The sequence below is a fragment of the Brienomyrus brachyistius genome, chromosome 7 (assembly GCF_023856365.1).
Source record: "Brienomyrus brachyistius isolate T26 chromosome 7, BBRACH_0.4, whole genome shotgun sequence".
NCBI classification, from domain to species: domain Eukaryota; kingdom Metazoa; phylum Chordata; class Actinopteri; order Osteoglossiformes; family Mormyridae; genus Brienomyrus; species Brienomyrus brachyistius.
The window spans coordinates 16,369,192-16,388,679 of NC_064539.1; the positions used below are offsets into that span (position 1 = coordinate 16,369,192).

Below are 19,488 nucleotides of genomic sequence, written 5' to 3' on the forward strand. Positions count from 1 at the left end.
TCGGGGCGTGTTTAATGGTGGGGAACCTTTTTAACATCTAAAGAACCGTGAAGGTCCAGTGTGACGGCCGTAAGTGTGACGTGTGTGTCACTATGGGTCAGGGCGTCTTTATAACACTGAACCTGCCAGGTCATGAAGGATCAAAAACAGAAAACATGAAGAACGTCCGTTCTGGCCATCAGATAAGGGAGGAGAGGATCTCACTAGTCTTGGGGGTGCGGCGGTTGTTTTTACTTTTGGAAGAAAGAAAAAGACGTCAGAGGAAAAGCAGAGAAGTTATTTAGAAGGAAAACGGGTTCCGTTTACTTCGCTACGTCACGGTTTTATGGTGAATCAGATGTTTAATTCGGGGAAGGATCTGATAAATGCAAAAGAAGAAAAATATTATTGGCACCTTTACAGTAAATAAATCCGGCATTTTTGGTGGATATTCAGATTTCCCTTTCGAACTCGAGGAGGATGGACTGCATCAATGGTAGCCAAAATAGAAAAAAATTCAGTGTGAACCACCTTCTGGACCTTGAAGAAGCATCAGCTGTGAAGGGGATGAAGGATCGAGCCGTGGGGATCGAGAAGGCAGCGATGGGGCGAGCGGAGGGGTCGGCGCCAAGCAGCCCGCTTCATGCAGGTGAAAATGTCATATTACTTATTATCTCCCATTCATGTGTCATATAGGCTGTTTTTCTTTTCTCCCTTTTGAGTTGCAAACAAATTAACTTCTTTTAATAATTACTTAATGAAAATAAGTCATTTTAATTGTAGGCAGCCTTACGTGCCAAACTTAATTGCTGAACTATTTAAAATTCCTTTGCACTTTTTTTATTTACCTTCGTTCGTATGGTAAGTTTCCTTATGGTTGATGGTGTTACTCATGACATTGGCCTTATCGTTCGTTCTGCGCTTCCTAGCTTTTTAACAATGACTTTTTGTGTGTTGCAGTTAATTAAAAGTAATTTTAATTTCATTCACTCTTCTGGGATCAGTAAAATTCATGTAATCTAAACAAATGTTCAAAAGAGGTTTTTGCTTTTTTATGAAATAAACATTTATTTAGTTACGAAATAAATCCCGGGCTTATGAAAAATCTTACAACTTTAAAACAAACAAACGAAAAGTCTCTTGGAGGCACGAGGATCGTTGAATAGTTTAAGTTACTTTGTATAAAGTTTATTAGAATTTTTATTTGCACAACATCGGTTAAGATGCAAAATTAGATTATTAGACTACAGACTGTTTTTGTAAAAAACTTTACCTAATATTAGGCGTGATGAGTTCGTTTGTGGTTTATGTTAAGGTAGGTTTAGCGGCTTTCTGCTTACATTACTTTGCTTTCGCACGTTCAGAAAATAAACGAAATTATTCCGTACAGGGTGTCCCCTGCCCTGTGCCCTGTGATCGACTGGCATCCCGTCCAGGGTGTCCCCTGCTTTGCACTGTGATGGACTGGAATTCCGTCCAGGGTGTCCCCCAGCCTTGTGCCCTATGCTGCTTGTGGTGCCCCCCCCCCTACAGTACTGTATTAGATAAGTAATGGGAAGATGGTTCATTTAGTGTGATTAGTAGTTAGTGTTTATATGAGCCCAAACACACATAAAATGCAATGTAATCTTAGTTAATTTGAGCCAAATGTACGCTATCAGAATGGTTTACATAATTGGCCCGGATTTGGTGTGCATTTCTTTTCCAAAGAAAACAATGCCCCCTCCTGGCCTCTAGATGCACAGCAGCACGTTATTGAAAAATTGGCAGTGATGCTTCAAATTTATAAATGATGAGCTTTTGCCTCCATTCTGTTTCAGGAAGAGGCTGAGTGGGTAGTCCTGGAACCTCACGCACACAGCACTGTGATTTTTGCACTGCAACTCTGTCTGTATCTATGAGTGGAATGTGGATTTTCTCTGTCTTCAAATGGCTTTCCCCTGGGTACTTCAGTTTCCTCCCACAAACACAAAATTCAGTCCAAAGATGGGCTTTTTCCCATTTTATGCCGAATGTCTGGCGCCTTGTGTTCTGCGGTAGGACTCGGTTCCAGTATCCTCCTGCACTAAATAAGCGGCTCTTGGAAAATGGATTGATTGCTCAGCTATTTAAGGATATATAAGGATATCTAACATGACATGCTTCCTCTCTGCAAAACGCTTTGAATACAGCTAATGTTTTAGACAGAACCCTCATTTAATGTTTTATGAGAATCTAAAGGACAAAAACTGACTTTTATGAAAATTGGGCTGAAGAATTTTGTTTTTTATTCTCTTTGGACTCATTTTATATGTAAACATTCTATGACAATATGGGCATTTATTGATTTAATGCTTATTAATTTAATAGGTTAATAATTCAGTGTGCTTACTAAACAAAGCATTTAGGCTTGTTTACATTATTTCTGAATCAGACCTTTTTTGGTGGATCATTAACTGCGTGAAATATGAAGGTTCAGGTGACCTGATGACACTGGAACAAACTCCATCAAAAAATGGAGGAGGAGTCCATGAAAAACAGCAAATATTAAATAAAAAGATACTTAGCAGTCTTCTTGAAATCATACATAACTTCTCAAAACTAAATGGTCAGAGAATCATTTCAAATAAACATTTTTCAGTTATATAGATGGATAGCTAATGCAGGATAGTGACTGAAGCATTTTAGTTAATGTCTCACTTAAGGGTACAACAGCTGTTCCCTTGCTTGCAAACCTTTGATCACTGTTCTTTTCTACATTGCAGTTGTTTATTCTATTTTTCCTTTCCCTCTAAAGCTGTTATGTTCTCTATACCAACTCTCCTCTCCCGCATCATTTATTCCTTCATGTTTATAAACTCTTTCCTCTGCTAGCCTCTTATCATCTCTCCCATGAGGTTCTGTGACTTATCCCAAAATACTGACGTGCCCCAGTCGAGCTGACCAGAAGCTCCTGTTCATTGCAGGCGGACTACGGGAGCTGGAAAGGACCAAAAAACCTCAAAGACATTCCCACACAAAAGTGACCATATGATTACAGGTTCTGTTCCCCCTCAAACACGTTCTGAAGCAGCTGAAGGCACGATAAAGAGAAGGAAGAAAGAGCGCCGCAGTCGGACCACCTTCAGCAGCAGCCAGCTGCAGGCCCTGGACCGGGTCTTCGAGCGCACGCACTACCCCGACGCCTTCGTGCGAGAGGAGCTGGCTCGCCAGGTCAACCTCAGTGAGGCCCGCGTGCAAGTAAGAAGCACGGCATTGCATGCTGGGAAGTCCCCACTTTAGCATCCATTTGATTCTTTGCCTAGAGTCTGCTAAGAGTCAAAGGCAGCTGATGTCAGCTTCTCTTGTCCCTCTGTTCTTGCTGCCCCATCCCTGCTTAGCCACTGTTTCAGAGGGTGGACAGGAAAGCAGGAAGTCACAGGCAAATCTGATAAGGTCTTTTTGGGCAGGGAAAGCCATGTGTGTTTCTGGGGAGCAGGGGGTGTGTACAGGGGAGGGCCACAAGGGCACTGGCCCCAGCTGAAAGCTGATTGGCCCCCAACGTACATGCTATCAGATAATATCTGTATAAAGAAATGCTTTCTTAACCTCTTTGTGCCATGGTCACCTGTGGTAGTTTTCTGAAGCCTGAAGGGACCCTGTCACCCCCAAGTATCAGTTTTGGGTTAGAAAAAATAAAGATGTTCATTTTTATCCCATCCGAGTCATGAAGTGTATTTACCCCTTAATAATAGTTTTCTCCACCGCCAAGGGCTCACAGTCTCACAGTTTCTTTTATTTATAAAAAATTTATAAGTCATCTTAATGGTTAAGCTGAGCCTCGAGTATTTTAGCTCCGATGTCAGTCGTCCTTCAGAAACAAAGTCAAGTCCCAGGACTTAAACTGGACTTAGCCCCTGACCTTTGAATAGCTAGAAACCACCTTGCTTATTAATACAGTAAATGCATTTATGTAAAAGAATGGTAACAACAGTGATTTTTTTGTTCTTAATTCAGTCCTTCCTCATAACTAGGTAAATATTAAAATACTATATGGACCTAACAAGGTATGTATTGTAATATCAGTTTTCTATATTCTGATACAGGCTGATGAGTACATCATCTACTCAGTAGCCTACAAATGTTCTGTAAATATGAACACAATATAACAAACAGGAGGCTTTTATGAAAAGAACTTTTTCTTTTTTTTTATGAAACCAGCACTGTAAATCTCTCACTCCAACTGAAAAACTTCACTCTGCTCTTCTTGTACTATGATGTCAGGATCATCTCACTTTTCACTTGGATAATCACTTTATATTTATGGCGGCTCATAAGTGCCAGCAAAATGCCACCTTCCCTTCACATCGTAGGTGTGGTTCCAGAACCGACGTGCCAAGTTCCGGAGGAATGAGAGAGCGATCCTAAGCAGCCGCTCCAGCAGTCTGCTCAGGCCCAGTGACCAGGAGGCAGCCCTCGACCGGCAGGTGGCGCCACACTCCACCCTCCTCAGCTCTGACTCTGTCTCATGGTCTCCTCCCACATCTTACAGGTAGCCCCTCCCCCCACCTAGCATACAGATATGTCCCCATGCGATGTGGAGTGTGGTTCAGCTGTTTAGGATGTTGTGTCTGTGATCGGAAGGATGCTGGTTCAAATCCCTGGGTTGGCAAAGTGATTTTACCACAGGGCCCTTGAGCAAGGCCCTTAACCCCAATTGCTCCCTAGTGTCACAATCACACTATGACATTTTGGATAAGGAGTTTCTGCTAAACAAATAAATGCTTAAAAGGGCACTACACCATCGGGGTAAATGATTAAATATTTACCAGCACCCGTGCCTTACATGAAAGAATAGTGAATAATAAATATTTATCTCAGCACTGAATCACCATGGACAAAGAGATCTCGAAAGATAAATTGTAATAACAGCCCTACCAGGCCGTGGCTGAAGGCAGAGATTAGTATTGTGAGCCACCAATCGATCTGCTGTCACGTCCCATTTCCTCAGCCTGGCTTCAGCCAATGGCCCCCTGGATGTACAGGCGAGTGGAGCCAGCATGACAAAGAGCATCACCAGCCTACGCCTGAAGGCCAAAGAATACGGGCTGTACCACAGCCAAGTGCCGACGGCCAACTGACGCCTGTACAGTGCCGCATAATCCTGCCTGTCTCCAAGACACAGGACCAGACCGCTGGCATAGTGAGACCCCAGTGAGACCCCAGTGAGACCCCAATGAGACCCCAAAGGACTGCTCGAAAGAAAACTGGGCCACTTTGGACTCCCAGAAGGATTTCTGAGAGTCTCCTGCCCACAACCGGCACGACACTCACTGAGTTTCCAATCTAATATTTCTGTGTGTAGCAGTGTACAATCTGCTGAAAAGCATGAAGTGGTCAAAATGAAGTTTTCTAATGAAACATTTGCTTAAAACATTGTATTGTTTTTTTGTTGTAATATGGTTCCTGTACCTCCTGATTTTCCCACCAAAGCAATGGATGCCTCTAATTACATTCAAGCTGGGCAGCAAAACAGTTTGAAACTTGAATGTGTAAAAAGCTTAGTCAGTTCAATTTCTGCACAGACTGGCTGTGTTAATTCGGTGTTTTGTTTTATCATTCTTTTGTTTTGTTATGTTTGCAATAGGACTGCATGCTCCGGCAGTTTTTCAAAGTGCCTTTATGTTCGTGACCGGAGTGTTTTGTGAATTCTTATCAAAGGTAGGACAACAAAATACGCATATATTATTAAATTCACTGTCATTCGGATATCACAGTGTAACAGTCCCACAGTTTTGAAATGAAAGAGCACAAAATCCTCAAAATATCCCATGAAGCAAACGTAGCTTCCAAGATTTAAGAACCCAAGTGGAATTCTGTTCTCCTATCTGCTGTTAATGAAGTACTCACTTCATTTGGTTTACCTGTTCCTGTGTTATCAGTAATGCCTCTTTGCACGCCCTTGACAAAACAAAAGTTTCAGGGATGATTAAAATCACCAGCGCCATGATTATATCTGCAGTATAAGGGACCGCACGCCGGCCGGGAAGCTCATCCGCTCCGGCTGGAGGCATTTGAGTGGAACCCGCATCGGGTGCCCGGCCCACAGAATCAGTAATCTACAGCTGCAGGGTGTTACAGCCGAGCAATGCATCACCTGCAGTAGGTCATACTTAAGTTGCAGGTTTGCACAAGCTTAATGGTGACGGGCTAACTTCTGGCACATCTGCTTCAAACGCGAAGCACTGCCTTACTACCTATATGCGTAATGGGAATATTGTTTGGCTTGCATCAGTTTGGAAATGCTGCCTAAATCCAAACCTTTTAAAAGAATTCCCGGTAGACGAAGAAAAACTGTAAAACGAAAGTCAGTCAGAGTCGCACAAAGTAGATGGCCACTACGATATAAAGTTTCACGCTAGATGGAGCTTCCATGGGACTATCGTGTCTCGGCGCTTGCTGACAGGAGGGATGTAAGATATGAGAAATGAGAGCAGTTCCTTTTGCAAACTTGCTGTATTATGGCCCTTTTCAGGAGACTGGACTCCTGCACTGCCGTTCAAAGGCAAAAAACAGGGTTGCAAGTTTTCACGCTCACACAAGAAATCTTACGACTTACGACAGATCTGTTATTCCATTACAAACCTATAATTGGCTACATCAAAAGCATTGGGGTAGTTTGCAAACCCTACAGACTATTTACAAGGTAATAAAACTGTTACATACATGTGAATGTGTGTCCAGACTTGGCATTTGAAAATATCACACTAAGAACTATTGTAAGCTAAGAACTATTTCAACCGTAAACCTTGTATTAATCTTATTGGCAGTAGTCCTATAGAAAAGTGATATATTCTTGGGTAAAGAAAGTTCAAATTTGCAGGGGTACAGGCAGTCATTTGGGTCCCCTGAAAAAACTGGTGGCCCATGAAGATAGAATCTCCTCGACTAATGTTCATGTATATAAGATAAATTATCATTTGAGTTATATAAAAATGTCTGTTGTTTGCATTTTAGTGACAGGTTGAAGGAGGTACTAAGTTGCCCCCATCCTGGCTATAATGGACTTTCCCACTTTGATACTCCGCAATGCCCAGCTTACTTTTACCACTCAGTTCTCCCGGTTGTTTCACAGCCAACCGGAGCGGTGTAGAGTAGCCCAACAGAATACGAAAACAACGATACCTTCTTGCTCCCAATTGGCGTACCGAATCGGCCCCCCGCCCCCATCCTGATTGGTAAGTACCGCCGGCACCCCGTAATTTAATTACTATATGATGGATGTTCTGTTGTTGAAAATTCTCTCTCGTTTCTCTTTCGGCGCTAGAAAATAGTTCAAATCCCTTTTTAGGGGCCCCCAGAAAAGTCAGTCCGCCCCTGGTTTTGGCACTCTGCTTAACGGCCTTAAAACAGTTAAAGCTCTGCATGGAATTTCCCACCAGGTGGCACTATAATGCAATTACAATGATGACATCATTTCCCAGAATCATAACCCCATTTTATACCAGGAAACAGCAGTAGATACCAAGATAAACCACAATTATCTTAAAAAATGTGCATGATTTAAGTGGGATTATGTATATGCAAATATATAATATTGCAATCAAACGAGGGCTCATGTATCATTCTGTCTATATATCTGCCTGAAATCTCTGTTCACAAAGAGACAATAGCAGTTATGCTCCACTACCATGGAAATTCCAGTCAGTATTTCCAATCTGGAAAGAACACTTTCATTGAATGTGCATTTTTAGGCAAACAAATCTCATTATCATTGTTTTCCTTCTTGAAAGAAGATTAAATTGCATTCAACATATTAGATAAAGACAGAAGATGTATGTGAAGTATGTGAGGTAAATCATTTCTTATATATTCATAAAGTACCAGTCAAAAGTCTGAACAGACCTACTGAAAATCATTTGTTTTTAATAAGAAAATGACCCTAAGCACACCTCGAGGCTGTTATCTTGTGAACAAGGAAAGAGATGGAGTGCTGTGACTGATGAACTGGCCCCCACAATCCCCGACCTAAACCCTAGTGGGCTGGTTTGGGGTGAGCTGGATCGTAAGTAAGAGCAAGGTAGTCAACGTGAGCCCAGAACTGCTTCAGGACTGTGGGAGCAGCATTCCAGGTGGATACATCTGGAAGCTGGCTGAGAGAATGCCAAGAGTCTGCAATGCTGTTATCAAAGCAAAAGGGGGCTGTTTTGAAGAGTCTTAACTTGAGTCTTAGTTACATACTGATCTCATGTTCAGTTATTAATTAATCCTTACGTGTGCTTTATCTCAAGCAGTTACCATATTTGTTAGTGTCTGTTAATTCTCTAAACCTTTGTGAACGACTGAAGGAACAAGTCATAAATAACACAAGTGAAATACTGATGTCATGTTTGTTCATCATTTATGAATCGTAGCGCATCTTTTATCTCACGTAGTAACTGTATTTGTTCATGATTTGTACTTTAGCAGTAACTGAGTTATTACTAAGTATTTGTACCCCATCAAGTGAAGTGTTACCAAAAATGTTTATTACAGAAGCATGTAAAAGCAACTTAATCTTAAGATCACGAATAATGGTCTTAGATGGCTTTGTTCCAGTTATCTCAAAACTTTTGAATTAGGAAAATTTTACATGAGAACTTAATTGACAATCCTTGTTCCCTTTAAAGTCCAGTCGCACATCTGATGATACACACTACATGTTCTTTCATGCCCATGAGGTTATACCTGAAGTAATTGTTCATAAGGAAGCTGAATAATCATTCATTAGGGCTGCACAGTGGTTCCTGAATCCCACCTATGCTTTGTGTGTGCGTGGAGTTTGCATGTCCTTCCAGTGTCTCATGGGCTTTAGGCTGCAGTCCAGCGACCTACAGCCAGGCAAGCTGGTATCTCAAAGTTGTGTGTATTGTTTGTGCCCTATGATGGACTGGCATCCCGTCCAGGGTGACCCCTGCCCTGTGCCCTGTGATGGACTGGCATCCCATCCAGGGTGTCCCCTGCCCTGTGATGGACTGGCATCCTGTCCAGGGTGTCCCCTGTCCTGTGCCCTGTGATGGACTGGCATCCCGTCCAGGGTGACCCCTGCCATGTGCCCTGTGATGGACTGGCATCCCATCCAGGGTGACCCCTGCCCTGTGCCCTGTGATGGACTGGCATCCCGGCCAGGGTGTCCCCTGCCCTGTACCCTGTGATGGACTGGCATCCCGTCCAGGGTGACCCCTGCCCTGTGCCCTGTGATGGACTAGCATCCCGTCCAGGGTGACCCCTGCCCTGTGCCCTGTGATGGACTGGCATCCTGTTCAGGGTGTCTCCTATCAAATGTCCAACACTCCCTGAGATAAGCTCCAGCCCCCCGTCCCCATAACCATAACCCTAATTCCCACCCCCCATATCAATGACCAGGATTCACAGATCTGAGATGCATGAACATGTAAGTTATGCCATAAAGCTGTTGTTATCCATTGGTTTTCTATTACGACTGATCCAGGTCAGAATCTTGTGGGGGGGGGGGGGGGGTCTCCAGGCTGTGGCACACCCTGGGTGGGATGCCAGTCTATCACAGAACACACAGACACACACACAATTACACAGCATGGGGAATTTAAGACCTAATTGCACCTAACTGAAAGACTGAAATAACTGAAAAACCATGCAGACTTAGAAAGACAGTCATTATGAAAAAATGAAATTAATTATATATGTGAACTGAGCAGTATATCAGGCAGACTATTTCTGTACCAAATAGCATGTTAGCTGTTGTGTGAAAAGAACCTAGTAACTGTTCATTCCAATCAGCATTCCAGCATCATTCCTTGGTACAGAATATCAAAAGGAAATTGTCTGAGCCCAAGGCTATTTCCTGTTACTCTATGCAAGCATTCAACAAGACAGAACAGGCATTCAGTCTATATAACTCACATCCATTCAACCAGAAACCAGCTCCTTTCTAAAACATTTATATGCTGGAATTACGGTACAGGTTTCTACTCTGCTTCGGCTCCAATGTTAAGCAGTAACAACACAAAACGGTCTTAATTCTGAGCGCTCACCACCTACAGTCATAGCCCTTGGTCTCCTGCATTTAGGTTAAAATTGCTTTGGTAAATCACACCATTAAAATGCGGTGTCATTGCATGCGGACAATCAGACTTTGAATCAGGGGCCTGGTGTAAGTTAAATAAGCCCTCGGGGTGTGCTCCCACGCCTCCATGGCCAGCTGGATTGTGTGCCTCTCGGAGCCTTTTGCGTAAGCAGCTGAAGAATGTTGGACTTAAACTCCGGGTGTGTGCTGGACACAGCCTGGGCCTCTGTTAGGGGGAAACAGTCTTTCCCCAGCATTTCTATGGTGAATCCAAAGCTCACAAATTCATTATGCTCCGAGAAGCACAACTAATATGAAAAATATTAGAGGTTTTTGTTTGCTTTGCACTGCGGGCACAAGCAAAAAGTCTTGGCAAAATATGCAGACTGAAAGAAGTATGATCAGATAAGAGTGCCATTAATCTAATTGTTTTCGCTACATACTGTGGATTGTACAACGCCAAAGATGAAGGCTTGTGTCAACGAGTGCTGGCAGCTAGATCCCGGTGTACCTTCATGAGACCCTCATGCATCAATCTGTCTGTACGTCTGGCTGAAATCCCTGCTCACAAAAAACAATAGTTATGCTCCACTACCATGAACATCCCAGTCAGTGATACACAGCTCCCACTGTGGTAACAACACACTGGCTGTGCATTTTTCAATCCCATTTTCATTGATTTTGTCCTTGAAAGAGCATTAAATTGCATTCAACGTTTTAGGGAAAGGTTTTTTATACATACATAAAATGCTATTGTCAAAATTCTAGACAGACTTACTGAAAATCATTTGTTTTTCAACAAGATAACAACCCTAAATACACCTCAAGGTTATATAAGTACTGTGTTATCTAGTGAACAAGGAAAGAGATGGAGTGCTGTGACTGATGAACTGGCCCCCACAATCCCCGACCTAAACCCTAGTGGGCTGGTTTGGGGTGAGCTGGATCGTAAGTAAGAGTGAGGTAGCCAACGTGAGCCCAAAACTGCTTCAGGACTGTGGGAGCAGCATTCCAGGTGGATACATCTGGAAGCTGGCTGAGAGAATGCCAAGAGTCTGCAATGCTGTTATCAAAGCAAAAAGGGGCTGTTTTGAAGAGTCCAAAATTTGACACTGAACACTTCTCTTGGCCGTTACAATTGTATTACTTCATTGCCTGAAGGCCTTTTAGTATAAGGTGAACAACAGCTGAATCAGGGACAAATGCATTAAAAGCAGTTGTGTCCAGATTTGTGACTGCGACTGCAGTAGGATCAAATAAAAGTTTAAAGTGCTCGAGATTTACATGAACTTAAATGTTAGAGACCGCTACTGCTAACCGGCCTTTTTAGTATGGCATAGGGGGACACATCCCATAATATGGTTTTTGTTAGTTTTGAAAAACTCCTTGGATCATTGCAGCTCCGTGAACATTTAGGGAAACAATAAACTGCTTGTCCAGTACAGGTTCACCCCGCAGGGTGGAGCTTTGTCCCAGGGAGCACAGGTAAGGGACTCTGTGCATGGGAAAATAGTCCATTGCGGGGGATACACTCCCACACATAAAGACACATACATCAGAGACACCAATGTATGTAGGTGGATGGATGGATGGATATCTTTATATACATTAACTGATGCTGTCAGCTAGAAAAAAAACCAATAACAATGGAAAGTTACACTAATACAAAACAAATACTTATGAATCCATATATTATACGAATGTGGATAACTATATTTTACCACTTTTGCAACACATACTATAGCCCATTTCCAATACCACATTGTAATCTCAGTATAAAAGTACATGCGCAATACAATGTCTTGGTCCCATGCTGTTACGCAAAACATGCACTAGTCTAAGTGACAGCCTGGTCATATGAGCATCCATGGATAGCAGCATCTTGCTACAACCTTGCTATAATTTTACAGCACATTCAGAAAATACTCAGTCATGCAAAATATTTTTTGTAATAATCCTTTTCACAGAATGGCTCCTGTTGCTGATGCACTGCACTGCATTTTCCCGACAGAATGACTAAGGCACTACTATGAGTAAAAGACTGCCTGGAAAATGACAGTTTTAGTCAGGGTAATTTTTCCTGCTTTCTGTGGAAAACATGTCTAGAAATGAGACAGCAAAAAATATATTATCAGAGGTTAAAAAAACACTCACACTTAGTAATGATAACAGCCTTCATGAAAAAACACTTTTGGTCACAAATAAAAAAAAAGACCATTCTTAAATATTGCCACCATCTGCGACATTACATACATTACGCATAATATCTGCACCTAAAGTGTTCCAAGGTACATTAAAGCAGCCGCAAGCTATATATCCCTTGGTGCTCACAGTTGACATCATCATTTTGAAGGCAAGAGCAGTGTCTTTGAAGCCACGGCGGCTGAGAACAATCACCAGTGGGAGGCTACTGCGAAAAGGATCTGCAGAAGCATGGAAAGGCACGGCACTTGGCCTATGACGTACGCCACGGAGCGAGTCGGCGCCTTCAGCTGGCAGAGGTACGCCACGCTGTGAACGATTCGGCACAGGAAGAATGCCAAAAAGTGGAGGCGTGCCACAAACAGCGTGGGCTCCGTCAAGGAATAAATGGCGCCTAAGAAAAGGAAGGGAAATATGTTCTCCATGTCATTTTGATGAGCCCTGCAACAGAAAAACAAAGAAAACAAGGAAATTGAGCCTCTGTCCTCTTTTTGCACCATTGCAAAAGTGGCCACTTTTACAGTGAAAGTGTTCACCAAGTAGTATTTGACCTTTTGTTCCAAGTTGACGTCTGCAACTGCAAACAGACATCTAAGGTTTGCTGTTTTTTGTTGAACATAAACATGACATTCAAGACATTTAAACTGATCTGCCAGACAAAACATAGTAGAAATCTCCTTGCAAAAACATATGATTCACATACAATTTGAGATTAATTCGTCAATACCTTCCTCTCATTTTGACTTACATTATTTAATCGTAATCAAAATGTGAAATTTTGCATCACTTCTCAGCAATGATGGTCACTGCCTAAGACTGACGTGTGGTCAAAGTCTACCCCAAAGGGGTCCAAACACCCCTGCTTCATGGTCATCATCCCAAGATCTGAAAAACACCCTGTATTATGCAATGCTGCATATTTTCACTTGTGAATACGACATCTCATCTTTCAGTTAAATGCTTCCTCACTTTCACTTCCTATTCTGGAATTTTGGTACTAATAGCAAAGGTTTATAGGACAGAACACCAACACCATTTTTGATAACAGCTGCTAGACAGTAAGTGCTTTAATGATTTTTTTTAATTACTATTATTTTTCTTGAATAACCTCATTATACTCTCGAGGTATTTGTTTTGTTTTCATGAGAAGAATGGAAAGTATTACTGTATTTAATAGTAATTCACGATACTGTGATGCAATTTCGCTAAACCAATAAACCAACAATTTCTATAGCGAGTCAAAGCATACAAACACTATTATGCCGTGGTCCACTTCCTTAATGATAAGCAAGGGTATCGCTAAGACTGTGGCCCCTAAAATGTTCTTTGCCCCCCTCCCCAATAAATTTGCACTAGCTTAAATACTGTACTCATTCGTTTCCATTAAAATGAGAGACCAGTAAATGATCACCCCTCCCCCATGAATCTCTAGCGACGGTCCTGCAACTAAAGGAAACAACTGGTTCTGAAACCAGATTAGTTATGGGGACGCAAGAGGATAGCAGAGATTGTGTCATAAAATTCAGGCTGAGAACAATAATACGGTTAGTCATTTAATGACACCGCATTGCTAACTTCCTGTTGCAAAATGTGCTGGTTCTTTAGACTTATAATTATGGTCTTTCATTTTTTGCTTTATTTTCAAAAACATTTTTAAGCAAGGAGCTCCTTGTGTTTAAACGAATAATCGTTTTGCATAATTATGCAGATACCCCTTAGCCTCCTGAGATTATTAATGGACATTAGTACTGTAAGAAAACAGTAAAACGGTATTGCGGAGTTGGACGGCTTGGTTTGCGTAGCACAAACCCAGGTACTGCACAAGGGTCCCACACCGGAATAAAGCACCTACTCTACTTTTGAAGATACTGGGAATAATTTACACGCCCAAACACATAACCAGCGCTCTATGAAATATAATGTACAGCTAATTTGGTATTAAAATCTAATAAACAAATGGAAATCATTTTAATGCTAAAAGTATGTCGTGTGTTGAACGATCCTAATCAAGTCGTGGACACTTATTTATTGTAATAATACTAAAAACAAAAAAAAAGCGGACGGTGCTGACCTCCGGCAGCGTTCCACGTAGGGGTCCCCCCTGTGGTACTGCGTCCCTCCGTGTCTGAGGGCGTCTTCTGGGTTGGCGAACGCCTTTTAAATCACAGTAAACGGAGCGCCTCAGTGAAAATAAACACATTAAACATACCAAAGTGCCGAAGAGGCACACATTCTGAAGACAACTGCGATTCAAAGTAACAAACGATATGTGCGTAGTATAAGCCCAGTTAAGGACTCCGTTTTTCAAAACAAATACTCACCTTTTTTCGCAGCCTGACTTGCCCTGTGATAAACGCAATGACGTACATTTTGAGAACAAGAAGAACGCTGTAAAAAACGAAAGAGGCAAAGACGTTATTATCCAGCATGCTGGCTGCTGCGCGCGGACGCCGCGTCAGGGCTAAGACTGCGCGCGAGCCTCCCTCGCTTGTTTATATCTCCCGGTGGAAGCGCGTGGCTTCTTTGCCCCGCGAGTCACTGTCGTATTTCATCATAGCTGAAGCAAAGCGGCCAAAGAAACGCTGTCTTCATGGATAATAAATTATGTAACCTATAAGTATCCATATTTATGTTAAAAACTATATTTTTATCAACGTTACTCTCTGACATCTTTCATGCTAGATATGAAAATAGTTTCTCATTTTGATTTTATCTTTTTTTTTTTTTTTGGAGGGGGCAAACTTTGCCTAAGTTGAATTGCCTCAAACTCTTTCTATGTGCAAATAAACCTATGGCCCAGAGAACTATCCATTATCCATTTGGGAGAAATGTATCATCCCAGCTGATTGGAAAATAGGATTTGTGGTCCCAATCTGGAAAGGGAAGGTTGATCGCCTGGATTGTGACAACTACAGGGGGATAACACTGCTCTCAGCGCCTGGTATGGTCTTTGCTGGGGTCATCCGTGATCACTTGCTTGTCTGTCAGCGACCAGAGCAGTCTGGCTTTACACATAAAAAGTCTATCATCAAACACATGCACATCGAAGGTTCTTATAAAGCACAAGCGTGAATATCAGCAGAGGGTTTGCAGGCTTTGCTGATCTTCATAAAACGTTTGATTCAGTTGATCGAGTTGCCGTGTGGGACATCTTGAGACGTTGCGGGACCCCCCCCCCCGAAGTTGCTGGAGGTCATGGCCGGCCTGTACACTGGGACTGTGAGTGCTGTGCAGAGTGGAGGGCAAACCTCCGTGTTCTGAGGTTCTGCAGGGGTGTGTTCTTGCTCCTACTCTGTCCAGTGCTTGTATGGACCGGGCGTTGGGCAGGGTCTTGGTGTCCAGCAGCTGTGGAGCGTCTGTTGGTGAAGAAAGATTTACTGATCTTGACTTTGCCAACGGTGCTTTGATCTTTGTGGAGTCAATGGAGGCTCTGATAGGGGCTCGGGAGAGACTGAGAGAGGAGACGGACCGTCAGGGCTTCCATAAAAACCAAGACGCAGGCCTGTATTTTTATTTATTACTTTATTAAGATATATGAACATTCACCAAAGCACTTGTTGACAAATGCATAAATGAAGAGTATTGAGTCGGCAGCTAAAGATAAACGATAAGCATCAAACAAGGCTGTATGTTTTCATTCACTGAGAAACCTGCAAACGTACTTTTATCTACTTACTAAAACAGAAACTTTGCTTCAGGGAAAGAGATATGCATTTTTTTTTAAATCCACAAAAACAGTTTCAGTGGTATTTGTCTCTGTGGGTTAGGGTTAGGGTGCTGGCCCTCAGATGGGAAAGTCATTCGTTCAAATCCCCTGTATGACAGCAGAGATCACATTACTGCTGGGCCCTTGAGGAAGGGCCCTAATCCCGAAAAATGCCCGAGAGGTGCCAGAAGATAGCTAATGCTACACTCTGAAGTCAAACTTCACTCTCATCCGCCTGCTTGGATTTGGTTGTACTTGCTACCAGTTCAGTGACAATGTAGTTGCTCTGTTTCATCTCTTGCAACTTTACCCTCTTAAAATATAGAAAGTGAAGAAGTTCAAGCACTTTTTAAATTGGGTATAATATCTTCCATACTTCATATATCATTAACTCCATAATGTATTTTGAAAGCCTTCCAGCATCTTTTTACATGTTCATCTTTTGAACATGAATATAAAATGTGGATAAATTTGATTATTCCCACTGTTTCGTTTGAATTGGATTTCGCATGTAATGTAACTCTATCATACCTTTGACTTGGAGTGAGTGCAGGTTTGCAGCCGTGGGTCTTTGCAGTATAACAGCAGACAGAGATATTTTTTTTCCTACCGTTTCCTGATCTCATGTATGTGCCGTTAGTCTCACTACAACGCAAAAAGACTCAGACGATCTGCTTATTTCCACTGCTCTATCTCCTCACTTTCACAAGATCTACAATCTCAAAACCAGCAAACAAAAATTACACTGTCAGGCCAAAAAAAAGTCGCTATTTGAATTTTTTGTTGGACCGCCTTTAGCTTTGATTACGCTGCACATTTGTCATGGCGTTGTTATTTTTGCATTCATTTCTCACCGAGATCCTGTATTGACAAGTGAGATGAACCACTCCTTAAAGCCTCCTTTAATCACACCCCAAAGACCTTCAGAGAGGTTAAGGTCACAGCTCTGTGGTAACCAAATATTACGTGAAAATGACTCCTCATGCTCACTGAACCACTCTTTGACAATTCGAACCCAATGAATCCTGGCATTCTTGTCCTGGAATATGTCCATGCCAACAGGGAAGAAAGAAACGCACTGATGATGGATGGAGGTGTAACCTGGCCAGTCAGTAGATTCAGGTGCTCAGCTGAATTCACTTTATTGCTGCATACCGTTGCTGAGCTGTAATAATGATCCAGTCACTGGCTTCATAAGTATTTGCTGATATAAATTCAAATGCCGACTTTCTTTGTGGCCGGACTGTGTGTTTTGCAATGCTGTGTTAATTTAATATTTTTTTTTATCAGTTTCTCGCTGTTAAAGATGCAGCCGTGGAAAATAATTAAACTGAAAGTGAGTTATATCCCATCAGCTGATTTAAAATAGTGTATTATAAGAGTACAACCGAGCTGAAATCTCATTCTGCATGTCTTTGGCAGAAATCATCATCACCATCACATCTCCTGCACTTTAGCTGCCATTTTACACAACAGGATACACATTTAAATCCATGTGTTACAGACTTTTGTGTGCATTTAGGGAACCACACCCAGGAAGGATGTCTCATACATACCATAATACATATAATACACAAAGACTAGCACAATAATCTCTGTGTTTAGTTACATGCCTGTAACTTCATTTTGACATATATTCCTAAAATTTCCTCATTCTGCATCATTCTTGTTGACCACAGGTAACCATTTTGCCTCCCAATATTTCATAGGGGCAAGAGGGGAGATCAGTCAGCAGAGAGGGAACCTCTAAAAATCAGCAAGAGAGATAAATATTTACTTTTTGAATGACTGTAGAAGAACTGATGTAGAACAGATCCTGAAATATTCTTTGGTGTAGATTTTTAGATGAATCTGCACGTTAAAGCCCACGAGAGCCAAAGTGCCTTAGAAGGTTCCTTAATCTCAGAACCTTATTGGCTGTTTAAGTGATATTCTTCACAGGATGCTTTACGATTTAGGTTCTCTAAAAAATATTACCTGCCAGGAATCATATTCTCTAGTGGTTATGTAGTGTTTATGAAGGAGAGCACAGTGCTGGGTGACTGTAACCAGAAAGTGTAAGAAAGGTGTTGTGGACAGAAGAGAATTAAAAAATAAAAAGCTCAAAGGTGGTAAAAAGTGAAAAACCACTTTATGAGAAAAACTATTAAACAAAATAGTAGCAGCACTCTAACCCCCCACTGCGTTCTGACTCATATGCCCGGCCCAGCCCAGCCCAGCCCAGCCCGGCCCTGTCCTGCCTCGCGGCCTATTCCTCTCCCGCTCTCTCTCTCTGTCTCCCTCTCCCTCTCTCTCTCTCCCTCTCTCATTTTGATCTAGTCACCCTATTTACCCAAGGACCAATCAAGGCCAGCTGGGTTTTGCTAAATTCATTGCATTAGATTTGCCAGATGATTTTTCACTATGGCCCGGGATACTGAAATATAAAGGCACTCAGTCTCAGACATCAACTCCATTTAGGCTCAGGATTAATGATCTAACACTTATAATTGGAAGAACCCTGACATTGGAAATAGTCATCGACTGTAATTAGGGCTGGGCAATATAAACTATATATCAACTATCGATAAGAAAATAAGAAACTTTGATAAACTGTCAATAAGGAGCATTGGTTAGCACACATCACAGAAACAAACACAATTCTAACCAATCATACAGTAGTCTTTTAAAAATAGACAATCTACACCCAACAAACACAGCGAGGTTGATTGACTTAGCTGAGCGCATCACATTCTACTGTTTGGGTAATATCACGGAGAGGTGAGTATACACTCCGAGGAGACGTTGGTGTGGGTGAAGAAAGAGACAGTTCAGCAGCCACAATATTATTTTAACACGGAGATACAACAACAACAACAACAACAACAACAACAAATTTATTTTTATATAGCGCATTATCACAACATTACATTGTCTCAAAGCGCTTTACAGTATCCTCACCCAAAGCCCCCAGTGAGTAAGCCATAGGCGACAGTAGCAAGGAAAAACTCCCTAGAAGGAAGAAACCTTGAGAGGGACCAGACTCAAAGGGGGAGCCCATCCTCCAGGGGCCGGCAGGGATAAATAAATGGAAAAAACATCAGTGGTGTGGCAGTCCAACATACGACAGACTGTTGCTGTGTATCGTAAACTCTGCCAAAAGCCTGTGCCAACAAAAACTGGAAATACTACAAACTTACAGGGGTTGGACAATGAAACCGAAAGACCATAGTTATTTATAGTGTAAGGCCTCCTTCTGCAGCCAACTCAGCATCAAATTTGCCTTGAGAAGAACATATACAAGTCCTGCACACACAGTGGCCAGGGGGATTTTGCGCCATTCCTCATGCAGAACAGTGGTGAGGGGTCTCATTTATAACTGGTGCATACTCAGAAAACTGGACCTGAAAGAGGCACGCACAACTTTGCGATCTATAGTGTATGTCAATGAATAATACTAAAGTGTATGTCAACGTTTGACCAGCTGAAAAATTGATATAGTAAATAAAGGTTGAAATGAATTAGTCTCTTAGCTATTATTTTGACTTTGAGAAGAAAGTTCTGGCAACATGACATGTGG

General features: G+C 42.0%; 2 protein-coding genes across 3 annotated transcripts; one reads left to right on the forward strand and one right to left on the reverse strand.

Annotated features, from left to right (window-relative positions):
* Positions 1-7,545, forward strand: LOC125746588 (paired mesoderm homeobox protein 2-like). Of its 2 annotated transcripts, none has more exons than XM_049020747.1 (4): positions 1-628; positions 2,999-3,198; positions 4,323-4,489; positions 4,949-7,545. In XM_049020747.1, the coding sequence occupies exons 1-4, from the start codon at positions 460-462 to the stop codon at positions 5,076-5,078; spliced, it is 666 nt and encodes a 221-aa protein (XP_048876704.1). In that variant the 5' UTR covers positions 1-459; the 3' UTR covers positions 5,079-7,545. The 2 variants fall into 2 exon arrangements, with proteins under 2 accessions (XP_048876704.1, XP_048876703.1); XM_049020746.1 differs by having other exon boundaries at positions 12-628; positions 4,311-4,489.
* Positions 7,546-11,591: 4,046 nt separating this feature from the next.
* Positions 11,592-14,746, reverse strand: ptges (prostaglandin E synthase). Its single transcript, XM_049020752.1, has 3 exons — positions 14,545-14,746; positions 14,295-14,377; positions 11,592-12,664 (listed from the first exon to the last, which is right to left on the reverse strand). The coding sequence occupies exons 1-3, from the start codon at positions 14,650-14,652 to the stop codon at positions 12,415-12,417; spliced, it is 441 nt and encodes a 146-aa protein (XP_048876709.1). The 5' UTR covers positions 14,653-14,746; the 3' UTR covers positions 11,592-12,414.
* Between the last annotated feature and the right edge of the window lie 4,742 nt (positions 14,747-19,488).

What these genes read in the sequence shown, in the direction of transcription:
- LOC125746588 (XM_049020746.1), top strand. Translation starts at nt 460, where the DNA reads ATGGACTGCATCAATGGTAGCCAAAATAGAAAAAAATTCAGTGTGAAC. An exon ending in TCAGTGAGGCCCGCGTGCAA is followed by an intron (nt 3,199 to 4,310) that starts GTAAGAAGCACG and finishes TTCACATCGTAG; the next exon opens with GTGTGGTTCCAGAACCGACG. An exon ending in TCTCCTCCCACATCTTACAG is followed by an intron (nt 4,490 to 4,948) that starts GTAGCCCCTCCC and finishes CCATTTCCTCAG; the next exon opens with CCTGGCTTCAGCCAATGGCC.
- ptges (XM_049020752.1), bottom strand. Translation starts at nt 14,652, where the DNA reads ATGCTGGATAATAACGTCTTTGCCTCTTTCGTTTTTTACAGCGTTCTT. An exon ending in AAGTCAGGCTGCGAAAAAAG is followed by an intron (nt 14,378 to 14,544) that starts GTGAGTATTTGT and finishes GTGATTTAAAAG; the next exon opens with GCGTTCGCCAACCCAGAAGA. An exon ending in TACGTGGAACGCTGCCGGAG is followed by an intron (nt 12,665 to 14,294) that starts GTCAGCACCGTC and finishes TTTCTGTTGCAG; the next exon opens with GGCTCATCAAAATGACATGG.